A 25,560-nucleotide genomic window follows, 5' to 3' on the forward strand; every position below is an offset into this window, starting at 1 on the left:
TTTCATAAAACAGCACATATGTCCTTAGGTAACTCTATTTGGCCATAGAAATCAATGGAGTCAACTGCTCCCGTTAACAGTATAAGTCACCATCCCATTATCAGCAGAATGCCAACAGATCCGTAAAACTAAGGCTGCTTTCACACTATAAAATTCATCCGTTTTAAAGATCCGTTTGATGTTCCGTTATGAAAACCCTGAAAATCAGCCATTAAATGTCCGTTAGAAAATCCCATATGTCCGTTAGAAAATCCCATTATAGTATATGGGATTTTTACATTATCCGTTTTAATCCGTTATTAATAACGGATGTTATTTTGCGACGGAAGATAGTAACGGGAGAAATAGTGCATGCACTATTTCTTCCGTTCATTCTCCCATCACAAAATAACATCCGTTATTAATAACGGACTATAACGAATTAAAACAGATAATGTAAAAATCCCATAGACTATAATGGGATTTTCTAACGGACGTATGGGATTTTGTAACGGCAGTTTAATGGCCGATTTTCAGGGTTTTCATAACGGAACATCAAACGGATCTTTAAAACGGATGAATTTTATTGTGTGAAAGCAGCCTTAGCAATAACAGGGGGAGAGTTATCAAAACCTGTGCAGAGAAAAGGTGGTGCAGTTGCCCAGAGCAACCAAGCAGATTGCTACTTTAACTTTTTAAAAGGCCTCTGAAAAGTTTAAGAAGCGATCTGATTGGTTTCTATTGGCAACTGAGCAGTTTTCCTCCACACAGGTTTTTATAAATCTTCCCCATAGTGTGACCCTACCATCTACCCTTATTATTTTCGCGCGGTGCAGTTGCCCATAGTAACCAATTAGAGTGCTTCTTTCATTTTGCAGCAACCAATTAAAAAATAAAAGAAGCAATCTGATTGGTTGTTATAGGCAACTGCACCTCTCTTCCTCTACACAGGTTTTAATAAATCTCCTGCATGGAGACACACCCTAATCCTAGCCTCATTTTCAGTTAAAGTTGCAATCACCTGACCTGCGTTACACATTTTAGGCGTTTGATAGCAAGTGGAATCCAGGATTTTATAAGTGAGAAGGTGAAGGTTGAGGGTTACTGATACATGCACAAACTTAGAGCGCAAAATGCAGAAAAAAACACGGTCTCCTTCAAAGGCTCCACCTAAACCATTCAAACAAAGAAAATGTTTAGGTAAAAACGTAGTTTTTAAGTAATACAAGATATTCAGGTGAAGAGCTGTTCTTACTTTTTTCCCAATCTCTCACAGCAACCAGAAAGTCAGAAGTCATTGGTATAAAGGCCAAGTTTCCTACAAAAATCCCGGTAATGTGTTTTCTGATATTTTTCAGTTATTTCCTAGTAAAACTATATGGACTGAGTTTCTTGAACTGCTCTGCTGTATATTTACTAATGTGCACTTTGTTGTTTTGTTTGTTCACTTTTCATCAACACATTCTAATGCTATCCTTCTGTTTCAGGTAATCGTAGAGAGATACCAAAAAGAAAAATACCTTCCTCTCCTAGACAAAACCAAATTTCTTGTTCCTCAGGATCTTTCTATGTCTCACTTTGTAAATATTATCAGGTATGTTCATTTGGTTATAGTAAAATATAAAAACACCCCCGCAAGGGGCCTGGTGTATCAGGAGCTTGTGTAAGGCAGCACCCTAAGGAGCAAGTAGAGGTAGGTATATAGTTGGGCCTGTTTGCATTTTGCTATCTAACCTGGTTAGTGCATCCTCACTAGAGATGAGCGAACTTACAGTAAATTCGATTCGTCACAAACTTCTCGGCTCGGCGGTTGTTGACTTTTCCTGCATAAATTAGTTCAGCTTTCCGGTGCTCCCGTGGGCTGGAAAAAGTGGATACAGTCCTAGGAGACTCTTTCCTAGGACTGTATCCACCTTTTCCAGCCCACCGGAGCACCGGAAAGCTGAACTAATTTATGCAGAAAGTCAGCAACCGCTGAGCCGAGAAGTTCGTGACGAATCGAATTTACTGTAAATTCGCTCATCTCTAATCCTCACGTGGTTGCCTGAATGTTTGTAAAGCATGATTTGGAACCCAGCACTTTTTCATCCCAATCTATAAGCTTTTTATGGTTTCTATTGATACATTACCTACATATCAAAGTTTATGGCTATGATTACAGCGTGATTTATGTAAACTGCTAGTTCTTTGTTTTCATGGCAAAAAACTAACTTAACATGTAAACAAGTAATTTGTTTCTGGAACTACTACTAGCATTTTCTTTAAAAATGACACCATAAACTTTGTCTAGGGGAACTTATTGTTTTGGAATTGCGCCAGGCTGTTTTAATAACACAAAAAAAAAAAACTTACCGTATTTATCGGCGTATAACACGCACTTTTTAGGCTAAAATTTTTAGCCTAAAGTCTATGTGCGTGTTATGCGCCGATACACCCACAGGAAAGGCAGGGGGAGAGAGGCCGTCGCTGCCCGCTTCTCTCCCCCCTGCCTTTCCTGGGGTCTAGAGCCCTGCTGCCGGCCCTTCTCTCCCCCTGGCTATCGGCGACGCTGCCCGTTCTGTCCCTCTGACTATCGGTAGTGGCGCCCCATTGCCGGCGCCGATAGCCAGGGGGAGAGAAGTGGCGCCGACAGCCAGGGGCAGAGGCACCCATTGCCGGCGCCGCTGCCCCGTTGCCTCCCCGGTGGCATAATTACCTGGGTCGGGTCCGCGCTGCTGCAGGCCTCCGGCGTGCGTCCCCTGCATCCTTGCTATGCACGGCGCGGCGCACTGACGTCATGTGCCGCGCAACGCATAGCAACGACGAAGGGGACGCACGCCGGAGGCCTGCAGCAGCGCGGACCCGACCCAGGTAATTATGCCACCGGGGATGGGGGGAGGCAATGGGGCAGCGGCGCCGGCAATGGGTGCTGCTGCCCCTTCTCTCCCCCTGGCTGTCGGCGCCGGTACCAATAGTCAGGGGGACAGAACGGGCAGCGGCGCCGATAGCCAGGGGGAGAGAAGGGCCGGCAGCAGGGCTCTAGACCCCAGAAAAGGCAGGGGGAGAGAAGCGGGCAGCGACGGCCTCTCTCCCCCTGCCTTTCCTGGGGGTGTATCGGGGTATACACGCGCACACACGCACCCTCATTTTACCATGGATATTTGGGTAAAAAAAATTTTTTTACCCAAATATCCTTGGTAAAATGAAGGTGCGTGTTATAGGCCGGTGCGTGGTATACCCCGATAAATACGGTACTTTCCTCTGCTCCCTTGTAGAGCTGGTATTAAGGCACCACGCTTGTAGGCGGTCGCTCTTTTATTTTTGCCCCACCCCCCCCAAAAAAAAGCTGCAAAGCGTTGCATTGCACGACTGCAGGCAGTGACTGGCTGAGCGGCGTCTGTGACGTCATATCTATATCGGGCACCCTGATACCAGAGCGATGAGAGAGCAGGGTAAAGTTAGTTTATTTTTATTAGGTAGGCTGAGGACAATGGAAAAAGAAGACGCTGGGAAACTGCAGGCTGCTGCTAGAAGTAGAACTAGTCTCTCCACTGCTGGTTATACAGCCTCCTCGGCTGATCACTGAGCAGAACATGCAATGTATTCTTTAGCTTTTCCCCCTTACAAATAACACAAGAACATGTTTGTGTGTACATATATACAACACAGCCTGATCACCTTGACATGAACCTCTGTAGGGATGAATTGTAACTTGTGGCTCTCCAGCTGATGCATAAACCACATCTCCTAGCATGGCCAGGCATGCCAGTAGTTATAAAGATCTTGTGCTGGCACAGTGCATCAGTGTGAAATCTTCTCCACTGGTGCAGTAAAGTGTGCATCTGCTCTCTTAAGATGCAGTGTTGAGTGCTACAGAAATATGTGAAGTAGCTACAAGTTTCCATGCTTCACTTAAAGAGTAGCTCCCGCCATCCTATATTTTTTTTTTTCTGTCCCTGCCTATTGCCAATCTATCCCTAACCCCCTCCCTGCTTTTAATTTTTATTTTTACTATATTAAAAATGCCTTTTGTCTGCCTGGCAGTGTGCTCACTACCAGGCAGACTTCCCCAGCAGGCACCACGTCACTGATGCCTGCTGGGGGGGACTTCCGCCCTTAGTTCATCTACACAGGGTGCCTCCAGCTGTTTCACCACTACAACTCCCAGCTTGCCCTGACATCTATTGGCTGTCAGGGCATGCTGGGAGTTGTAGTATTGAAACAGCTGGAGGCACCCTGTGTAGATAAACTATTAGTTAGTTACATGCGGCGCTAGCCTGTCCCCTCCGTCTCCCTCCCCCGCGCTATACCCCGTTCCCTCATTACACTTACTGCGGAGTCCGGCAGGGACAGCGGCAGCGATGTGCGGGAGGAATGGCCTCCCAGCCAGTGGCCGGGGAGCCCATGCGCTTGCTCCCTGCCTGTCTGATTGACAGACAGGGAGCGAGCACAGGCTGAAGGAAAAAGGACTGATGCCCGGCCAAAATCAGTGCTTTTTCAGGCGTGACGTCACGCCAGGCTGCAGCCGGCCACTAGGAGGGAGACCCCTAGTGGCCGGTTTTCAAATGTAAATTAAACCATTTTAATAAAATAAAAAAAATTCTAAAAGTATATTAGAGATATGTTGTAGTACATAAGTACTACAACATATCCAAAAATAAAGTTGGTGACAGTGCCCATTTAAATGGGTACTCCACCCCTAGACATCTTATCCCCTATCCAAAGGATAGGGGATAAGATGTCTGATCGCGGGTGTACCGCCGCTGGTGACCCCCAGCCCCCCCCCCCCCCCGCATTCTACCATGCGGCACCCACCTGTAACTGCTTCCGGAACCGCTGGAGGCCCTCAGGCCAATACCATCATGACCACGGGGACGTAAGATCGTGACGTCACACGCCCCCTCCCATAGACTTGCATTGAGGGGGGCGGGTGTGATGTCACATGGGGGCGGAGTCGTGATGTCACTATCTTACGTCCCCATGGTCGGGATGGTATTAGCCTGAGAGCCTCCAGCGGTTCCAGAAGCCGTTACATGTGGGTGCCACATGGTAGAATGCAGGAGTCCCCAGCGGCGCTACCCCTGCGATCAGACATCTTATCCCCTATCCTTTGGATAGGGGATAAGATGCCAGGGGGTGGAGTACCCTTAATGAACAGAAAGCAAGGAAAGCTGAGCACTGGCTCAAGGGTAAGTGTATGTTCACACATCTCATTATACACTGCAGAGTTTTGGCTGTGTATATCAATGTGAAAAAAATATATAATGCAGCATAAAATCCACAGCATATACACTGTGTGAACATAACCTCAATAGTAACACAGAGCATAAGTGCAGATAGGCTGTCAGTATAACATTTATTAGATGAAAAGCATACTGGGTAGTATGGGCAAACAGGTGCATTTATGTCAAAATTGCACAGGTAAAAGGTGTGTATGAGTAAACAAAAGTGTATGAGATTGACCCGGTTATAGTGCTGGTAACAGAGATTTCCCCAAAACATAAAATAAACACAAAATACGCTTCACCTACATAAATTGGGCACCTAAAACTGAAAATGCTGTCCTTCTAAGAAATAATCTAGGTGTAATAGTGGTGGAGGATGAGGTATTAAAGACTTATGCCAGTGTGTATGTGTGTACATATGTGTGTGTATATATAATCTCTCTATCTATAGATATATATATCCACTCGCAAGAGAAAGTTAAACAGATTTTTAAATTACTTCTATTAATAAATCTTAATCCTTCCATTACTTTTCAGCTGCTGAAGTTGAGTTCTTTTCTGTCTGACAACAGTGCTCCCTGCTGACACCTCTGTCTCAGGAACTGTCCAGAGTAGGAGCAAATCCCCATAGCAAACCTCTCCTACTCTGGACAGACAGGTGGCAGCAGAGAGCGCTGTTGTCAGACAGAAGAGAACTCAACTTCAGTAGCTAAGTACTGTAAGGATTAAGATTTATTAATAGAAGTAATTACAAATCTGTTTAACTTTCTGGAGACAGTTGATATGGCAACTCCATGTGCAATTCCATATTTTTCAATTTTGCCGTGCACATAATCTTTTCTGGCTTTTGTAATACATTATATGATAAAAGGGAATCATTGGAAAGTCCAACTTGTCCTGCAGGATATAAGCCTTTTTAATACAACTTTTTCAGTTGAAAAACAAAAAAATTATGGGTCTTAGAATATAAGGAGGAAAAAACATTTTCAATCAAAACTTGCTGCATCATGAAGGGGTTAACACAAGAAAATCCAATGTCAGATAGAAGTAGTTAATGTAAATTCTTGTGTAACCCAAAAAAAGGGCAGCAGCACTTTATTAACATTAAAACACAGAAATCACAGTGCCCAGATGGAACCCATCTCAGAGTTCTGCAGGAATTAAAGGGGTACTCCGGTGGAAAACAAATGTGTTCAAATTAACTGGTCCCAGAACGTTGATTTGTAAATTACTCCTATTTAAACATCTTAAATGGGCACTGTCAGATATAAACTTTTTTTTAGATGTTGTTCTTCTTGGCAACACAAGTTTTTCTAATATACTACTTTAACCCCTTGCTGCATAATGCTGCTTATATACTGCACAGGGGTATGAAGCAAGCTCAGGAGCTGGGTTTGCATCATACCTGCATGGTCCCGGCTTCTATCATCAGCCAGGACCTGCGGCTAATGTTGGAGAATGCCGGAGCCGATTGGGACAATCGGAGAAAATCACGATGTCCCGATCAGCTGTAAGGACGGTAGAAAACCTCTTACCTCCTTCCCTGCCATCCGTTCAGTGTTCCTATGCTGCAGTCAGCCATTGCAGGCTGTAGCAATAGAGCAGTGATCAATGCTCTCCTATGGGGACTAAAACATAGTGAATTAAGTGTTAAAAAAAAGTGTGTATGAATTAACTCCTTCCCTAATTTTGAATCGCCCCCTCTTTTCCCATTTTTAACCTGCTAAGGATGATGTACACCATTGCGTCCTGGTACTGAAGGAATGAGGACGTACCCCCCCGCTATCAGACATCTTATCCCCTAAGTCCCATGGCGCAAAAAATAAACGGTCATACATCCCCAGTCTACACAAAAATAAGTTATAGGGTCAGAAAAGGACTATTTTACACATACTAATTTTAATAGTTATAGGGGGAGATTTATCAAATCCTGTCCAGTGGAAAAGTTGTTGAGTTGCCCATAGCAACCACTCAGCTTATTTCATTTTTCAGAGGACTTTTCAAAAATTTGTCTGGTTGCTATAGGAAACTGGTCAACTTTTCCTCTGTACAGGTTTTGATAAATCTCTCCCATAAGTGTTTTAAAAGTAGTAAAATAAAACTCTACCTAAATTTAGTATCGTTCTAATTGTATGGACCTGCAAAATAAAAATAACATGTCAGTTGTACCGAAAAGTGCACGGTGTAGAAATGGAAGACCTGAAAAGATGCAAAATTGCTTGTAGAAATACACATACACACTTTTTTTTTTTTTTTTTTTTGCTGTAGACTTGGTGGTAAAATGAGTTGTCATTACAAAGTACAGTTGGTGGCGCTAAAAACAAGCCCTCATATGGGACTGTAAAGTGTTGTGGCTTTTAGAAAAACGAAAGTGCAAAAATTCCTCCTACTTAAGGACTAAGGGCGTACCTGTACGCCCATGGGAGTTTGTCCCCGTCGCGCACGGGTGGTGACCGGAACGGGATGACTGCTGATATTGATCAGCAGCCATCCCAGGACATCGCCCAGGGTGGTCCTGAGACCCCCTTCATCAGCGATCGCGGCGGGTACAAACTCCCACGGGCGTACTGGTACGCCCTTGCTACTTGAGTAGGAGGAAATTATTTTTTCGCAATTTCGTTTTTTGTTTTTTTCTAAAAGCCACAATACTTAAAATTTTCCACTTACAGTCCCATATGAGGGCTTGTTTTTAGCACCACCAATTGTACTTTGGAATGACAGCTTTTTCCGTCTGATCGGTTCACTGGCGACCTGATCGTCTGAAAGATAACGGTGATCGGCGCTGTCAGAGGGGTTCAAAAGTCATAATCCCCTGGCTGGCTGCCGTGGCGGCAAGTGTGACCAGCAGGAGCGGCGCAGGTGATCAGCAGGAGAGATGGCGGCAGCAAGTGTGACCAGCGGGAGTGGCGCAGGTGACCGGCAGGAGAGATGGCAGCAGCGCATGTGACCGACAGGGACTGCGCAGACGGGCCACAATCTGAAAATCAGATTGCTGCTTTCACTTTTAACAAGGCCTCTGAAAAATGAAAGCAGCAACTGGACAACTTTTTCCCCTGCACAGGTTTTGATAAATCTCCCCCCACTTCCAGGTCAACCAGCACTGCAGGAATCTACCAAGCAATTTTTCCCCCCCCCCCCAATATCTTTCAAATAACATAATGCATTTAGGGAGGAGGGGAAGAAGGGGTAGGGGAAGGGTTCAGGTATAATAGTGCGAAACACAAGCGTGCCAAATAGACAATTCACAAGTCCATGGGTTCACATTTTTGCTAGGTCTGAAGGCGAACCCACAGTAAGCAGTCAAAACCAGTGGGGGTGGGGGGCAAATAAGTCTGGGCACCGGAGCAATAGGATCCTGAAAGAACAAAAATGTTGTTGGGGAATGAGCAGCAATAGTCAAGATTCAAGGGATCTCCACCACCTATAGCCTGTTCTAGAAACAAAGTGGTGAGGCCAAAGCAGTCCTTTAGCATTCTGTCTAATGCGTGCAGGGAATAGATGTAAGAATCTGGTCCATGTAAAGAAAAAACATTTCAACCGTTTCTTTTTACCACTAACAAAGTAGAATGTCATGAAGAAAACTCCCTGAATCAGAATTATTAAAGCATTCCAGAGTTATAAATGCTTAGTGACAGTGGTCAGACTTGCAAAAAATGCTCCAGTCCTTAAGGGGTTAACAGGAGAGCCTTCTTGGCCACTGTAGCATAAAGATATATAAAAGCCCAGAGTTCACAAAAAGCCTCTGACTTATGCTATGTTGACACTACAGAATGCCTGCATGGAGGATTCGTGTGAACATTCCACAAATTGCGGGTGGCGGCATAGCCGCGTAGACTGCTATGCATTCCGTGCGGAGTCGGCAGAAAGAATAAATGCTACAGCGGAATCTTTGTGGCAAATTCCAATGCAGAATCCGGCACAGAAATTCTGACATGTGAAAATGGCCGTGAGAAACAAGATTCTCTGGTCAAGATTGAAGTTTTTGGCCTCATAACCTGCCCAATACCATCCCTATGGTAAAGAATGGTGGTAGCGGGTGGGTGATTTTTATTTTTTTTTTTGCTGTATTTAAAAGGGTGGAAAAAGCACTTGTTGTATTGTGGACTATACAGTCAGTATCAATAGTGTGTGAACTGAGGTATTTTCAAGTAACAAATTTATACTACTTAAACCATTAAAATCCTTGAAAACCAGTTTTCTGCTAAATAGAAGCCCTATGTAGACATGGACATATTGTTACCCTCATTAAGATTTCAGGCATACCTTGGCTCTAGTGCCATCGGGACCTTCCTGCATGTGGAAAGAGCCTAGGTTTAGGCTCCTTATGGATCCCAACACAGCCCCATTCACTTGCATTAGACGCAACATCATGACAGCAATACATTTGTCAGTTATGGCAAAGTCTGCTGATGGCATGTTGCTATTTCAATAATATCAGATTTGACACCACAATATTCCATGGTCTTGGTGTGATCCTACTGAAAAACATTTGAATCCTTTTTATTGCTGAGTGTCACACTTGTGAATATACACAAAGTCTGAGAGGGTTAATGACTGAATGGACTTTTTTTACCATGGTGTAATGGCCGTCGTTAACTATGTTCAGCCCATTTAAAGTGGTGCTGTGCCAGTAGAAGAATGCATGTTGGCAACCTATTTTGAAAAGGTTCTTACATTTGTAGCAGAAGTACAAATCATATGGATTCACCCTTAGACTCTTATCACAATGTATATGTATTACTGTAAGCAGTGATGCTTTGCAGCTGTATGTCATATGATGATGGATTAATGGAACACATTCAAGAAAGGCCTAAATGCATACTTTTTTTTTTTCTTCTTTCTTGCATCTATGTCCCTTTTTGATGTACTCAAAATGATGTCACTTGCCTTGGCAGCAGCTGCCTGACATTGGTTGCTTCAGTTAAATTTACTGTGACTAAACAAATCTCCCCCCCCCCCCCCCCCCCAAATATTTCCCATTTAATAAATATTCCCAGCATGGATTATGCCTCTTTGTGCATAACCTAACATTTTTCAGTGTTGAACCTCATCTACCACTTTCCAGTCCAAGCCTGACAAAAAGTTGGGTCTAAAATCTCCATATTGTCCATGATTTATTATGTAAACTGATAAGGTTCTATAAAGTGCAAATGGCAATTCACCACCCCCGCCACACTTCTATCTATTTTAGCCTCTTGGAAGCGCAGGGCATACAGATACACCCTGCATCTGTGGTCCTTAAGGACGCAGGGCGTTCCTGTACACACTGGTCTCATTTTACCGGGTTTCAATCCTCCACTAGCAGAGAACGGGTTAAACCTGGTGAGTCCCGGTTGCTACGGGTAGCCAGGACCTACTGCTAATGCCAGGCACGGCCGATCGGGCTGATGCCTGGCCTTAACCCTTTAGCAGCCGCGATCAGTTGATTGAGGTGTCTAAAGGGAAAGTGAGAATCCCGGCAGCTCAGCGGAGCTGATCGGGACGATCTCAAAAAATCGCTATCTGTTTACCAGACGACGGGAGGGTGCTTACCTGCCTCTCCGTCTTCTGATCAGCAATCTACTGCTCAATGCCTGCTCAGCGGGCAGGAGCAGAAGAGAGCCGAGAATACTGATCAGTGCTATGCTGTGGCATAGCATTGATCAGTGTAAGCAATCTGAAGACTGCATGTTGTAGCCTCCTATGGGGGCTAAAAAAATTTGTCCAAAAAAAAAAATTAACCCCTTCCCTATTAAGTTTACATCACCCCCCCCCCTTTCCCATTTTTTAAATGTAATAAAGAATAAAAATAATCATATTTTAAATGAGCCCTCATACCGCCCCCAACGCTGAAAAATAAGTTATAGGAGTCAGAAAATGCTAATTTTAAACATACTAATTTTGGTACATGTAGTTTATAATTTAAGTATTAAAATAAAATAAAACCTACCTAAATGTTGTATCCTTGTAACCGTATGGACCTACAGAATGTCATTTTTACCGAAAAATGCACTGTGTAGAAACTGAAGCCCCCAGAAGTTACAAATTTTCTCATTTTCTTTTTTTCAGTTTTGCCGTAGATTTTTTTTGGGGGGTAAAATGACTGTAATTACAAAGTAGAATTGGTGGCATAAAAATGTGGATTTTGATATGGAAAGTGCATGTTTCCAAATCAAAATTGGACACATCATTATTTGATCATTAATTAATAAAATGGCATTTATAGATCTGATTTATTTGAACAAATATTGTGCACTAATCGAGAGGCCTTTCTTGGTGATAGTCCATAGTGTAAAAAGCCATTACTAGATAAACACACTTTGAACATTGAGAAGGCCTTATTATGCTGACTTTTTTTATATATTTATTTTCAGAAACCGAATGGACTTATCAGCAACACAAGCTTTTTATATTCTGGTTAATGAGAAGAGCCTTGTTAGTATGTCCCTCACCATGTCAGAATTGTACAGGGACCATAAGGATGAAGATGGCTTTTTATATATGATTTATGCATCCCAGGAGATGTTTGGATGAGCATGTGCTTTCTTAGAATTTTATTTTTCAAAACTGAATTATAGCAATCCCCTTATCACAAACTGAGATTTTATCAGATTCAAAATGGTCCTAATTTTAGTTAATATAGTTTTAATGGATTTGTAGATTCTTTTATAATTGTTTGCAGACAACTGTAATAAAGAACTTTAGCATGGTTTTGACCTACTTTAACATTGTTTTAGTCTGATTCTTGGAAGACAGAAAACCTTGCCTGCTCACAGGAGAAACCAATCTTATGTACCTGTCATCAAACCATATTTTCTAAACAAACTCAGATTCTATTCCCTAACTACTCTTAACACCACTACTGCCCCTAAAAATAAATATAAACTTTTTTTTTTTTTTTTTAAAGCTCTGTATCATAGCTTTCCTCTTGCTTACATTGCGTGAGCTCCTGGCAGGAGAAAGCGGGTGTTCCCCAGCAGGTGCGATATCACTGAAGCCTGTAAGAGCTGTGCCTCGCCGCACCCCCTATGCACTTTCTGCCAGACCAGGAGGAAACCAAGCTGTTTGACTTGCGCAGGGAACAGAGCCACCTAGTGGCCATTTTTTCATTGACATTAAAAAACATAGCTTGCGAATTTTAACAGCAAGTAAGTAGCAAATTGTCTTATTACATAAGAAACAATATATTAAGTTTTTAGTTTGAAAGATTCTTTCTTATAAAATAATGCACCTTTTACATTAAAGTGATTTGCATCATATGTTTCCTGTACTGGCTGCTGTAAGTTATGTAAGTCTTGCCGCATCTGGTGCAGTGACACCCAGGTAGGAAAGATGGTGCAGAGAAATTTTCTATTTCCTCTGCAGACTTATTGGGACAATTGTGCACAGAGGAAAGAGACATCTGTGTTGCAGTGTGCATGCTCTGGGATGAGGTTAGTGCAGCTGTGTTCTCAGTGTATCCTCCTTCAGATGGTGTAGGGTAGCACTGGCCCTCCTACATTAGGGGTGCAATCTACTTAAAAAGGATCCATTCAGATGGCCCAGCTTCTTACTGGGTGGGGGGGGTCTTGTCTCTACAAGGTGCTTAAGTGGGAGTATGGAAGAATTTGTGTTTGGAGGAGGCTGACAGTGTTTGGGGGGGGGGGGGGGGGAGGTATAGAAGTCAGGTTGGAGGTGTGTGTGAGATTGCATTATTTCTTTTTGGGATGTTTTCAGCCATCACCACTCTCTCTTCCTCGGGGATAACCGGGCGCAGCCACACAACAGATGAAGGAATGAGAGAGTGAATCCACGTCAAAGGTAAAAAGGGATCCAAGTAATCATAGAAAATAAAAATTTGGGAGTTAAAAGAAACCCGCTGTATTCATTAAACATGCAACATGTTTCCAAGCCTATCCGGCTTCTTCCTCAGGCATGATCACATTTACAAATAGAGCCAACTAATTAAGAAATACTCAGATCACATGGTAAAACCTCACCGGTGAAATCAGTAACTCCAACAGATGTATCATGGGAATTGTAGTCTTAGGTTTACATTTTCTCATAAGAAAGGGAACAAGATGATGTGGGGAATTAACCCCTTCAACAATATATCCAATTATAAACCGTGTATAATCAATAAAAAAAACATAAGTAAATACACACGTATGTGTTACACACACACACACACACACACACACACACACACACACACACACACACACACACACACACACACACACACACACACACACACACACACACACACACTCTCTCTCTCTCTTACCCAAAGTATAAACATATAAATACTACAGAAGTACAAATAAAAAACTGATAAATACAATAAAAAATATTACTGGACACTAGTGTTGCTCACGAATATTCGCAATTCGAATATTATTCGCGAATATCGCATATTCGCGAATTCGCGAATTTCGCGAATATAGCGCTATATATTCGTAATTACGAATATTCGTTTTTTTTTTTTTGTTTTTTTTCACAGTACACATCACAGTGATCACCCCTCTCTGCTTCCAGCTTGTGTGGTGTAAAGAAGGCTCTAATACTACTGTGTGAGACTGGCGTGCGAAAATTCGCACATGCGAAAATTAGCATATGCTAATTTGCGCATATGCGAATTTTCACGTATGTTAATTTTGTATATGCTAATATGCACATATGATAGTTTTCGCGTACGCGAATATTCGCATATGCGAAAATAAAACGGGAATATAACGAATATGCGAATATTCGCGAATATATGACGAATATTCGTACATATATTCGCGAATATTCGCGAATTCGAATATGGCCTATGCCGCTCAACACTACTGGACACGTGTGCATACATGCACATAACAGAAAAATACTGTGTTCTGTATAGATCTATAAGTTAATATATACATCATTTGAAGTGTGCACAAATATACAAAAACTGACAGATTATACCATTGTCCTCAATAGTTTCATTTAAGCCTTCTGGCACAAACATGTTACATTTTAATAGAATCTTTCTGATTTTACTTTTAAACATTTTCCTCTCTAATTTAAAACTATCCTCTTGGTAGTTTTTCTTTTTTTAAATATGCTCTCCTGCTTTTACTGTGTTGATTCCCTTTATGTATTTAAAAGTCTCTATCCCCTCTGTCTCTTTCCTCCAAGCTATACATGTTAAAGTCCTTAAATCTTTCCTGGTAAGTTTTATCCTGCAATCCATGTACAGTGACCGCCGCGCCCCCCCCCCCCGACTTACGATGGCCCCAACATACGATAATTTCAACATGCAATGGCCTCTCAGAGGCCATTGCATGTTGAAGGCAGCATCAACATACGATGCTTTATGTCGGGGCCATCGCTTAAATGGCTATCCAGCAGCGCAGACTGCTGCTGCCGGATAGCCGTTTAAGGTGCCCCATGTGGTCTGGTGGGTGTCACTCATCTGTACCGTCCTCTTCGGGATCCCCTGCATCGCCTGCGCTCTCCATCGTCATCACACACGCCGTCCCGCCATCGGCGTGCGCAGCGACGTGATGACGGCGATGAAGAGACACAGCAGAGACGGGCCGGGGATGCGGTGACAGCAATGGAGGGAGACATCCAGGGCGGCGGTGAGCGGCGTGGACAGGCGAGTACTGTGTAACCTCCTCTACCAGTGGTCTTCAACCTGCGGATCTCCAGATGTTGCAAAACTACAACTCCCAGCATGCTTGAACAGCCGTTGGTTGCCCGGGTATGCTGGGAGTTGTAGTTTCGCAACATCTGGAGGTCTGCAGGTTGGAGACCACTGTCCTATGCTTTACATTGCACGGATCCCTCAACATACGATGGTTTCAACTAACGATCGTTAATTTGGAACAAATTACCATCGTATGTTGAAGGACCACTGTACTAGTTTAGTAGCTCTTCTCTGAACTCTCTAGAGTATATCAGGCATAGGCAACCTTCGGCACTGCAGATTTTTGTACTAAATCTCCCATGATGCTCTTACAGCCAAAATGCTGACAAAGCATCATGGGAGATATAGTCCAAAACATCTGCAGTGCCGAAGGTTGCCTATGCCTGATCTATATTCTTCTGGACAAATGGCCTCCAGTACTGTGCACAATACTCCAAGTGAGACTTCACCAGTGTTCTGTACAGCGTAATGAGCACTTCTCTCTTTCTACTGCTTATACCTCTCCCTATACGTCAAAGCATTCTGCTAGCATTTCCTGCTGCTCTATTACATTGTCTCCCTACCTTTTAAAGGGGTACTCCGGTGCTTACACATCTTATCCCTTATGCAAAGGATAGGGGATAAGATGCCTGATCACGGGAGTCCCGCAGCTGGGGACGCTCATGATCATGCACGCGGCAACCCCGTTTGTAATCAGTCCCCAGAGCGTGTTCGCTCCGGGTCTGATTACGCTCGACCGCAGGGCCGGCGGCGTGTGACGTCACGCCCCCGCCCCTCAATGCAAGCCTACAGGAGGGGGCGTGATAACTATCGCGCCCCTTCCCGTAGGCTTGCATTGAGGGGTGGAGTGTGATGTCACACGCCGCCGTCCCTGCGGTTGACCGTAATCAGACTCTGAGGGAACACTCTCCAGGGACTGATTACAAACGGGGTGCCGCGTGCATGATCACGGGCGTCCCCAGCTGCGGGACTCCTGCGATCAGGCATCTTATCCCCTATCCTTTTGGATAGGGGATAAGATATGTAAGCTCCGGAGTACCCCTTTAAGTCTTCTGAAATAATTACTCCTAAATCCCTTTCCTCAGATACTGAGGTCAGAACTGTGTCAATGTTCTATATTCTGCCCTAGGGTTTGTATGCCCAAGGTGCATTATCTTGCACTTATCCACATTAAATTTCAGTTGCCAGAGTTTTGACCAGTCTTCTAAATTGCCTAAATCCTTTCCCATTTGGCGTATCCCTCCAGGAACATAAACCCTATGACATGTCTTTGTGTCATCAGCAAAAAGAAATTCCTTGCCAGCGAGACATTTTGCAATATCACTAATGAAGATATTAAAGAATACTGGTCCCAGTACAGAATCCCGAGGTATCTTACTGGTAACAAGACCTTTCTCAGACAATAGAGGGTTATAGTCAATGGAATGTTTTCAGTCACTCAGCCACTGCCTAATCCACTCAACAATATGGGAGTCCAAGCTCCATGACAGCAGTTTAAGTTTTCTATGTGGGAGAGAGTCAAAAGCCTTACTAAAATCTAGATATGCGAGGTCTACTGCCCCTCTGCCAACTATTTTAGTCACTCAATCAAAAGTTAAAAAAATATCAATAAGATTTGTTTGACATGATCTCCCTGAAGTAAATCCATGTTGTTTTTCATCTTTCAATCCATGGGATTTTAGATGTTCCAAAATTCTATCCTTTAGTAGGGTTTCCATTAATTTCCATTATTGATGTCAGCCTAACTGGCCTATAGTTGCTTGTTTCCTCCCTACTACCTTTCTTGTGAATGGGCATGACATCTGCTAATTTCCAATCTTCCGGGACAACTCCTGTTACCAGTGATTGTTTAAATAAATCTTAAGGGTTTTGCTAGCTCACCACTAAGCTCTTTTGGGTGTATCCCATCAGGCTCCTGTGACTTATTTGTCTTCACTTTAGACAGCAAATGTAGAACCTCTTCAGCAAATGATTCATTAGTCTTCCTCTCTCATTGAGGTTCTTTTTCTTATGTAAAAACTGAACAGAAGTATTTATTAAAGGGGTACTCCGGTGAAAACCTTTTTTTCTTTTAAATCAACTGGTGGCAGAAAGTTAAACATATTTGTAAATTACTTCTATTAAAAAATCTTAATCCTTCCAGTACTTATTAGCTGCTGAATGCTACAGTGGAAATTCCTTTCTTTTTGGAACACTGACATCATGAGCACAGTGCTCTCTGCTTACATCTCTGTCCATTTTAGCAACCGTGCATAGCAGATGTATGCTAAGGGCAGCATGGTGGCTCAGTGGTTAGCACTGCTGCCTTGCAGTGCTGGGGACTTGGGTTCAAATCCCACTAAGGACAACAATAAATAAAGCATTATTATTATAATGTCAGAAGAGAGAACTGTGCTCGTGATGTCATCAGAGAGCATTCCAAAAAGAAAAGAATTTCCTCTGTAGTATTCAGTAGCTAATAAGTAAAGGAAGGATTAAGATTTTTTTTAATAGAAGTAATTTACAAATATGTTTAACTTTCTGCCACCAGTTGATTTAAAAGAAAAAAGGTTTTCACCGGAGTACTCTTTTAAGGATGTTGGTTAGCCCTTTACTTCCTTTGTTTTTAAGTTAGTAATTCCTTGTTTTAATTTCCTTTTTTTTCATTTATAGATCTGTAGAATCTTATCCCCTTTTTTCACAGACTGAGCTAGCTTTTCTTCTGCCTGTGCTTTAGAAGTTCTTATAACTTGCTTGGCCTCTTCCTAATCTTGTAGATTTCCTATCTTCATTGCTTTTATTTTTTTTGTTCCTAAATGCTAGCTTTTTGTTATGAATTTTCCCACTGCTGCAGAGTACCACAGTGGTCTCTTCCTCCTTCTGCTTTTACTGACAAGTCTAATGCCATTGGAACAGGACAATGCTATCGTTTTAATCGTTAAGGATGTTTTGAGTTTATCACTCCCATGTTCTAAACAAATGTGACGAGATACACTAGGTTTAATAAAATCAACATGAATGTTGTGATTATTCATTTGTGCACGCACTCTGTACATTGTGGTCAATGTAGTATAAGCCACATACACAAGTTAAATAATATACCACAAACTGAACTACAAGTGAAAAAAACCTCTTAAAGGGGTTCTCTGGTGCTAACACCTTATCCCCTCTCCAAAGGATAGGGGATAAAATGCCTGATTGTGAGAGTCCTGCAGCTGGGGACACCTGTGATCATGCACGCGGCACCTCGTTTGTAATCAGTCCCTGGAACGTGTTAGTTCCGGGTGACCACCGGGCCGGTGGCGTGTGATGTCACGCCTCCGCCCCTGTGTGATGTCATCCTCCGCCTCTCAATGCAAGCTATAACGCTGACAAACCCCCCCCCCCCCCCTCCCGCGCTGACCCGGTGGTGACCTGCCTGAACTCTCCGCTCCCAAGCTATGCATTGTGCTCATTAGCTGAGCGCACATCATAGCCGGGACCCGCATTAACCCTTTAGACGCCGTAATCAAATTTGATTGCGGTGTCTAAAAGTGCTGAGATGTCCTGCCGGTTACCTTAGGGAATGCTAATCGGGATCACCGCAGTGTAATTGCGTTGTCATGATCTGGTCTAAGAATGGACGGATGGAGCTCCCTTACTGTGCTCCATGCGTCCACTCTCCGCTCCCAAGCTATGCAGTGCGCACACCATAGCCGGGACCCACATTAACCCATTAACTATCAAATTTGATTGCGGCGTCTATGTGTTGGCTGCATGGATAATTTGCATAATCCCGCTAATTTATGCAAATTAGCCATGCAGCTGGAGCCAGCTAGCACACAGGCTGTGAGCGAGCTGTGCTAGTAATCCTGTCCAGACGTCAATTCCTGGCGTAGGACTTTTGCCCAGCTGGCTGACGTCCGAAGTATGTGCTCGTGAGAGGGTAGAAAGGTGTTCTAGTAAAGGAGGGAGACCCCTAGTGGACGGGTTTTCAAAGATGAAAAAACTCATGTAAAACTTTATTTTTTTTAATGTGTTTCAATTAGACGTATTATTTTTTCACCATGAAGAATAAAATATCAAAAAATAATTTTAATGAGTGCCCATTTAAGGGAAGTTGTGTAGAGTAAACCAGGTGATTCTGATGCCCCAATGGGATGCCTCCACCTTAATCCTTATGTTGTGTAGGTGGCAGGAGCTGTTCAGTTTATGATGAGGGACAGTGTGAAGAGGTCTTAGGTGATCTGAGGAGGCTTTAGGAGAGAAGTCTAAAATTTACAGCCACGCAATTTCCAAGAGCCCCATCGTGCAGATGAAGTTCGGACCTGGCGGTAAGCTAAAAGCTACCGTGGAATAATCTTCAATCAGTCTAACAATCAGCTTGGGTGGCTATCAGTCGAAAGTCCAAAGTCTTCTACATTCACAGTACAGTTAAGTTCCAGCAACTACAAGTCCCAGCAAGGCAACAGGCTCCCAGGGGTTATGCTGCATCTCCCCTACTCTGATCTGTACTGTAATGGATTTAACATTTATCCTACCTGAAAGAGAGTTTTTGTAACCCTGCATTGTGGTCATTATTGTCCCCCCAATGCTTTGCCCAGGAGAATTGTCTAAACCTTGGATTGTGGTGGTTAACGTTACCCTGGCGTCATGAACTGTGCATTACATCATTCACACTGCACACCACCACATAATGGCCTGAGACATCAAGCTTGGTCATATTTTCTGTAAGTCTGCTCAACACTAAAATTCTTATTCTATGTAACCTCACCTTTCATATTTGCATTTGTTCAATAAAAAGGCTTTTTATCTAAGCATATGTCTTATTTTGGAAACGATATATACACAGTTGCTAGTAAAGACCAAGAAACAAGTCATCATAAATCTCTTTGAGGGGAATTTATCAAAGGTTACTTCAGAAAGTAATTATATAAGTAGTTTCTTTTTTGCTTTAGTTTTTCTTTTGTGTGCAAAATTTATCAAAGTCAAACTTAAAATATCACCTAACATACCTTACCAGGCCCATTGATATTGCGTACATACAGTACAGACCAACAGTTTGGACACAACTTCTCATTCAGAGTTTTCTTTATTTTCATGACTATGAAAATTGTAGATTCACACTGAAGGCATCAAAACTATGAATTAACACATGTGGAATTAGAAAAATAACAAAGTGTGAAACAACTGAAAATATGTCATATTCTAGGTTCTACAAAGTAGCCACCTTTTGCTTTGATTACTGCTTTGCACACTCTTGGCATTCTCTTGATGAGATTCAAGAGGTAGTCACCTGAAATGGTTTTCACTTCACAGGTGTGCTGGTGTGGAGGAGGAGGTGTGATGGTGTGGGGGTGCTTTGCTGGTGACACTATTGGGGATTTATTCAAAATTGAAGGCATACTGAACCAGCATGGCTACCACAGCATCTTTCAGCGGCATGCTATTCCATCCGTTTGCGTTTAGTTGGACCATCATTTATTTTTCAACAGGACAATGACCTCAAACACCCCTCCAGGCTGTGTAAGGGCTATTTGACCAAGAAGGAGAGTGATGGGGTGCTGCGCCAGATGACCTGGCCTCCACAGTCACCGGACCTGAACCCAATCGAGACGGTTTGGGGTGAGCTGGACCGCAGAGTGAAGGCAAAAAGGGCCAACAAGTGCTAAGCATCTCTGGGAACTCGTTCAAGACTGTTGGCAGACCATTTCAGGTGACTACCTCTTGAAGCTCATCAAGAGAATGCAAAGCAGTAATCAAAGCAAAAGGTGGCTAGAACCTAGAATATGACATATTTTCAGTTGTTTCACACTTTTTTGTTATGTATATAATTCCACGTGTGTTAATTCATAGTTTTGATGCCTTCAGTGTGAATCTACAATTTTCATAGTCATGAAAATAAAGAAAACTCTGAATGAGAAGGTGTTTCCAAACTTTTGGTCTGTACTGTAAGTGGTTTTCAAAAGACAGGATTTTATTTGCTTTGCTCTGCTGTATTTTTTACCTCTGTGCGACTTTTTTTATTTGCGAATGTCGCTTTAATAAATTCACTACTACTGCAAAGTGAAATATTGAAAACTTGCTTACCTAGGGTTTTGAAAATAATTTGCTTAAAAGCCATTGCCTTCAAAAAGTCGCACGGAAAGTTGCTTTGGTGCACATGCGACAATATATGCGCATAGAATAAGCAAAATAAAAGTCCTTTACCGGCTTTTATAAATTCCCCTCTTTGTGTTTTAGACAAGATAAGTTTTACATAAACTTATTTTTTTTGCTAACAATTTTGCACCAAATTACAGCCAGACAAAACTGACTGTGAAATGCAGTGAACCATTGACATTGCAGTGGAAGATATCTACCAGGCGCAAAACATAAAAAACGCAATTTAATGCTTTGCCTTAGAAAAATGACATTCTACCGCAAGTTCTGAGGTGACTACATATAGTACATAGTAGATTGCCAATGCCAATACAATGTAAGACATAAGTTGTACGAAAGAATAAACAATTAACAGTCAAGCAAAGAAAGGACACTGCAAATCACATAAGCAGGAGGGTGCTGGATTGTAGCGTCCCGCACGGGGAAATTTAGAAATTTCCCAAATATATAATTTTGGGAGGTGGGGTTAATTGGTTGTCTTGTGAAGTTGTACACATTTGACTGAGCAAAACCCCTGCACATAATGGGGGAGATTTATCAAAACCTGTGTAGAAGAAAAGTGATGCAGTTGCCCATAGAAACCAATCGGATCGCTTCTTTACTGTTTCAGAGGCTTTTTTTAAATGAAAGAAGCAATCTGGTTGCTATGGGCAACTACTCCACTCTTCCTCAACACAGGTTTCGATAAGTGTCACCCTATATTTTCTACCTGAGATTTTGCCAAAAAAAATTCTAAAACACAGAATCAATGTTGCCAGATCATGTCCTAGCAATTTGGAAATCTTTGGGAACGATTTAAAAAAAAAAAAAAAAACAGTGAAGAGAAAAAGTTAATCTGTTGCCCATAGCAAACAAACAGTGCTTATTTCACTTATCTGCCTGTCCCTGTGGTGTCTTAAAGGGGTCCTCCACTGGAAATCATATATGTATATTTTTTAAATCAACTGATAAAAGAAAGTTAATCAGATTTGTAAATTACAGCTATTAAAAAGTTTTAATCCTTCTAGTACTTATAAGCTTCTGTATGCTCCACAGGAAGTTTTTTTCTTTTTGAATATCCTTTCTGTCTGTCTACAGTACTCTCTGCTGACACCTCTGTCCATTTCAGGAACTGTCCAGAGCAGGAGAGTTGCTATGGGCATTTGCTTGTACTGTCAGCAGAGAGCACTGCGGTCAGACAGAAAGGACATTCAAAAAGAAAAGCTTACTGTGGAGCATACAGAAGCTTATAAGTACTAGAAGGATTAATATTTTGTAATAGAAGTAATTTACAAAAATGTTTACCTTTCTGGGGGGCGTGGCTTGGCACGCTGGAAGGAAAACGTGTCCTCTGAGTGCTCCTGCCTGGGCCAGCTGAATAAGGGCTAGAACTGGGTGCTATGGGAGGCAGGTGACGCAAAAAGAAGTCCCTACAGCAGTCTCAGACATCCGTGGACCCCCAGCGCACGATTGCCAGCTTTTTCCAGCCTCCTTGGCACCGCACGGAAGCTCCGTCTCCAGCGAGGCCTGCTACCGCCGCCATTATGGACGCCGCAACACCTCCCTGCACGGACCCCTGCACCGTACCGCCCCGAGCCTCCACTACAACTCCGAGTCACACAGCAGGGCAGACAAGGAGCCACACAAGTGCACAGGGCACTGGATTGCCTCCAGCTGAAGTCTGGGAACAGAGCGCAGGTACGGAACCCCTGTCCTCTCCTCACACTGTGCCGGCTGCTGTGTCGGGGAGCACAGAGATGCCAGTGAGCGCCCCGTCATGCACATTGAAGGCTCCCGTTCCACAGCTCCGGAATTCTTCTCCCCCCCCCCCCCCAAATGCTGGCACACCCAGACCCCGCTTCTGGACATCCCCCCCTGGGTTCCCACTCGCTCCAATTGCAGTGGGACAAAGAGGATTTCCCCCCAATGTCCTGCCTGCCGGTGCAGTCGCCACCATAAACACCACAGGCTACTCCCATGCCCCTGGAGGCCCCTGTGCGTCCCTATGGCCGGTCTGCCCCTGCCCTGACTGAGCCAAAGGACTCCGCTGCCCCTCTCAAACCGACTCTGTATCCTGCACCTGGGCACAATATCAGGACTCTACCTGGAAATTTATGCTCTGGGAATGGGAGCGTGCCCGAGTCTCCTAACACAACAGCTGTGCCTTGTCAAGTTCCAGGCCCCCCACCCAGGGATGTCCTTCATTGGGCTACAGATATGGAAGTAGCGGAGGCCCAATCCACTGGGGGCTCGGGCGACTCCTCCAGTGACACTGACACACCTGATTACTGGGGAGCGAGCCCTCCGGTGAAGAAAAAACTATTTAAAACCCCCTCTAAACTGTCGGCCGCCAGATCACGTGGCTCCTCCTCAGAGGACTCACAGAATGAGAGACAGCGCTCACTTAAAACCGTCTAAACTCCATGTGTCATCCCCACCTGTGGTCACGCCACCCTCACCAGCCCTGAGCAACTTGGAACCCACTCTGCCCTCTCCAGAAATGGCAGTCAACACGTTAAAAAGCCACCCTGAACTCCAAGCCCTGCTAGCCTTACTTCCTACTAAGGCAGATATGCTTTCGCTGGCCACAGACTTGAGATCGGCTTGGAAAAGGGATCTTCAGCCAATTAAAAAGGAAGTTTCACAACTACTCTTTAACAGCCAAATATGGCTCTACCACTGCCACCCTGAGACGACCGGATGACCTCCAACAATTCTTGCGGGCATTTCGTCTTCCTCCGATTTCACTCCCTGAGTGGCTCAACATGTACTCTGGATATAACCCCCTTCAGCCGGACTTGGGGCTCTCCGCTGCGGGTCAGGACAGATCGCCGCCCTTGATGACCCCGAGACTCCCTCTGACACACCGAGATCTGGAATCCTCTTCACAGGCTCCCCTCCCTCAACGTCCGAAGAGGAAGACCTGACCGGCTCATTGTTGACACCTTTTCCTTCTCGGTTTGGTTGATCCTGGAGGCCCTCCCTGTGAGCCTTGGCTGCTGAACCTCCTCCAGGACTCTTCATGTCTGCAGGCGTAGTATATTGCTCTCATTGTCTATTTTACTAAGTTATGGTTGACCATGTCTATTGTTATTTTGTAATTACTACCTATGTCTGCTGATATGCCTTGACAAACACTTTATACTACACTCACTCCCCTCCTTAGCCTGATCTCTTTACTACTATTCCCAATTAGCCTTAATTTGCCTCCCATTCATAGGATGTTAAAGGGCCTTCCGCCCGACCCGCACCTCGTAGCCCTCCTTCCGCAGCCTTTCTCTGTTACTCAGAGTTGAGTCTCCCATTTGTGATTGTTAGGCCCTGGCCCCTGCGTGCTCGTGTGCTTACCCATCTAAATGGTGCACAGAGACCGCTATAGGACCTCCTGTCATCGCGCCTTCGATGTTTCCCCCGCTAGGCTGACCGCCGGGCTGGCCCTGGCTATGGTCTCGGCCCTTACGGCCACACTCTTTAGTCCCTGTGCTTACGTGTCTGTACGTCGGCTTCTATGTTCTATCCTTGCTCTTATGTCTCTCTCCACTTTGTTCTCTCCTCCCAGGTCTACTTCATCGAACTCTCCTGTCTTCCTCGTGACGGTGGACTGGACGGACGCTGGGCACCTGGGTGAGTGGTTAATTGTCCAAGCTGATCGATATGGCAGTTGACGTTAAAATAGCCTCCCTCAACGTTAAGGGCTTCAACACTCCTGAGAAGAGGGCACAAATTCTCTACTCCTTTCACAAGCAACATGCCCATATAGTTGCCCTACAGGAAACCCACTTTAAGGAGGGTCACCTCCCCCCCCCCCTTAATACACGTTACTACTCGCAGTGGTTTCATAGCACTAATCTCGAAGCCAGGACGAAAGGTGTCTCTATCGCTTTCCATAGGTCGTTACCTGTCCAAATTGATTCCACACTCTTAGACCCGAATGCCAGATACGTTTTTATCAACTGTGTTATAGCAAACCAACGCTTCACCCTAGCCTCTGTATATGCCCCTAATAACTCCCAGATTCCGTTCCTACTTCGCACCCTGGACACCCTAGCGTCCTTTGCTACCGGGGCCATTATTATATGTGGGGACCTGAATGCCACTCTCTTCCCCTCCTGCGATACATCTGCGGGATGTTCCTCTATTTCTCATGCTAAACTGAGGGCCCTGAGACGGAAATTACACGACTTACAGTTGAGTGACGTTTGGCGCACACTGCATCCCCAAGACAAAGACTTTACTTTCTACTCTTATCCTAGGAACACATACAGTAGGATAGATTACATTTTCATGCCCCACCACCTCCTCCCAACTGCCTCCTCTGCCTCTATTGGCCTAATGATGCTCTCTGACCACGTCCTAGTGTTCTGTAGCTTCACGATCCCTTCTTTTGCCAAACCCCACTCCTCATGGAAGCTTAATGAATCTCTACTCCTGGACGCATTGCGCCTGCAGGAGGTCAGAGACTCCATAGCACACTTCGAGCGCGATCACGCCTCTGACCCCACACCTTCTACCATGAAGTGGGATGCTCTGAAGTGTGTTATTCGGGGGGTGTTGGTGAAACATGGGGCTAGACTGAAGAAGGAGGCATCTGCCAAATTTACATCGCTGACGCAGACACTCCAGCTTTTAGAGTCCCAACACAAG

The 25,560-nt window shown here is 44.0% G+C and overlaps 1 protein-coding gene across 1 annotated transcript; it reads left to right on the plus strand.

Annotated features, from left to right (window-relative positions):
• Positions 1 to 921: 921 nt before the first annotated feature.
• Positions 922 to 12,344, plus strand: MAP1LC3C (microtubule associated protein 1 light chain 3 gamma). The gene is made up of 4 exons (XM_056566997.1): positions 922 to 1,179; positions 1,256 to 1,311; positions 1,467 to 1,573; positions 11,537 to 12,344. Exons 1-4 carry the CDS (start codon positions 1,113 to 1,115, stop codon positions 11,694 to 11,696), a joined length of 390 nt encoding a protein of 129 aa, XP_056422972.1. The 5' UTR covers positions 922 to 1,112; the 3' UTR covers positions 11,697 to 12,344.
• Positions 12,345 to 25,560: the final 13,216 nt, after the last annotated feature.

This window comes from Hyla sarda, chromosome 3 (genome assembly GCF_029499605.1).
Source record: "Hyla sarda isolate aHylSar1 chromosome 3, aHylSar1.hap1, whole genome shotgun sequence".
NCBI lineage: Eukaryota > Metazoa > Chordata > Amphibia > Anura > Hylidae > Hyla > Hyla sarda.

Coding starts and splice junctions, on each gene's coding strand:
- MAP1LC3C (XM_056566997.1), top strand. CDS start 1,113: ATGCAGAAAAAAACACGGTCTCCTTCAAAGGCTCCACCTAAACCATTC. Junction 1,180..1,255: donor CAAACAAAGAAAATGTTTAG/GTAAAAACGTAG, acceptor AATCTCTCACAG/CAACCAGAAAGTCAGAAGTC. Junction 1,574..11,536: donor CACTTTGTAAATATTATCAG/GTATGTTCATTT, acceptor ATTTATTTTCAG/AAACCGAATGGACTTATCAG.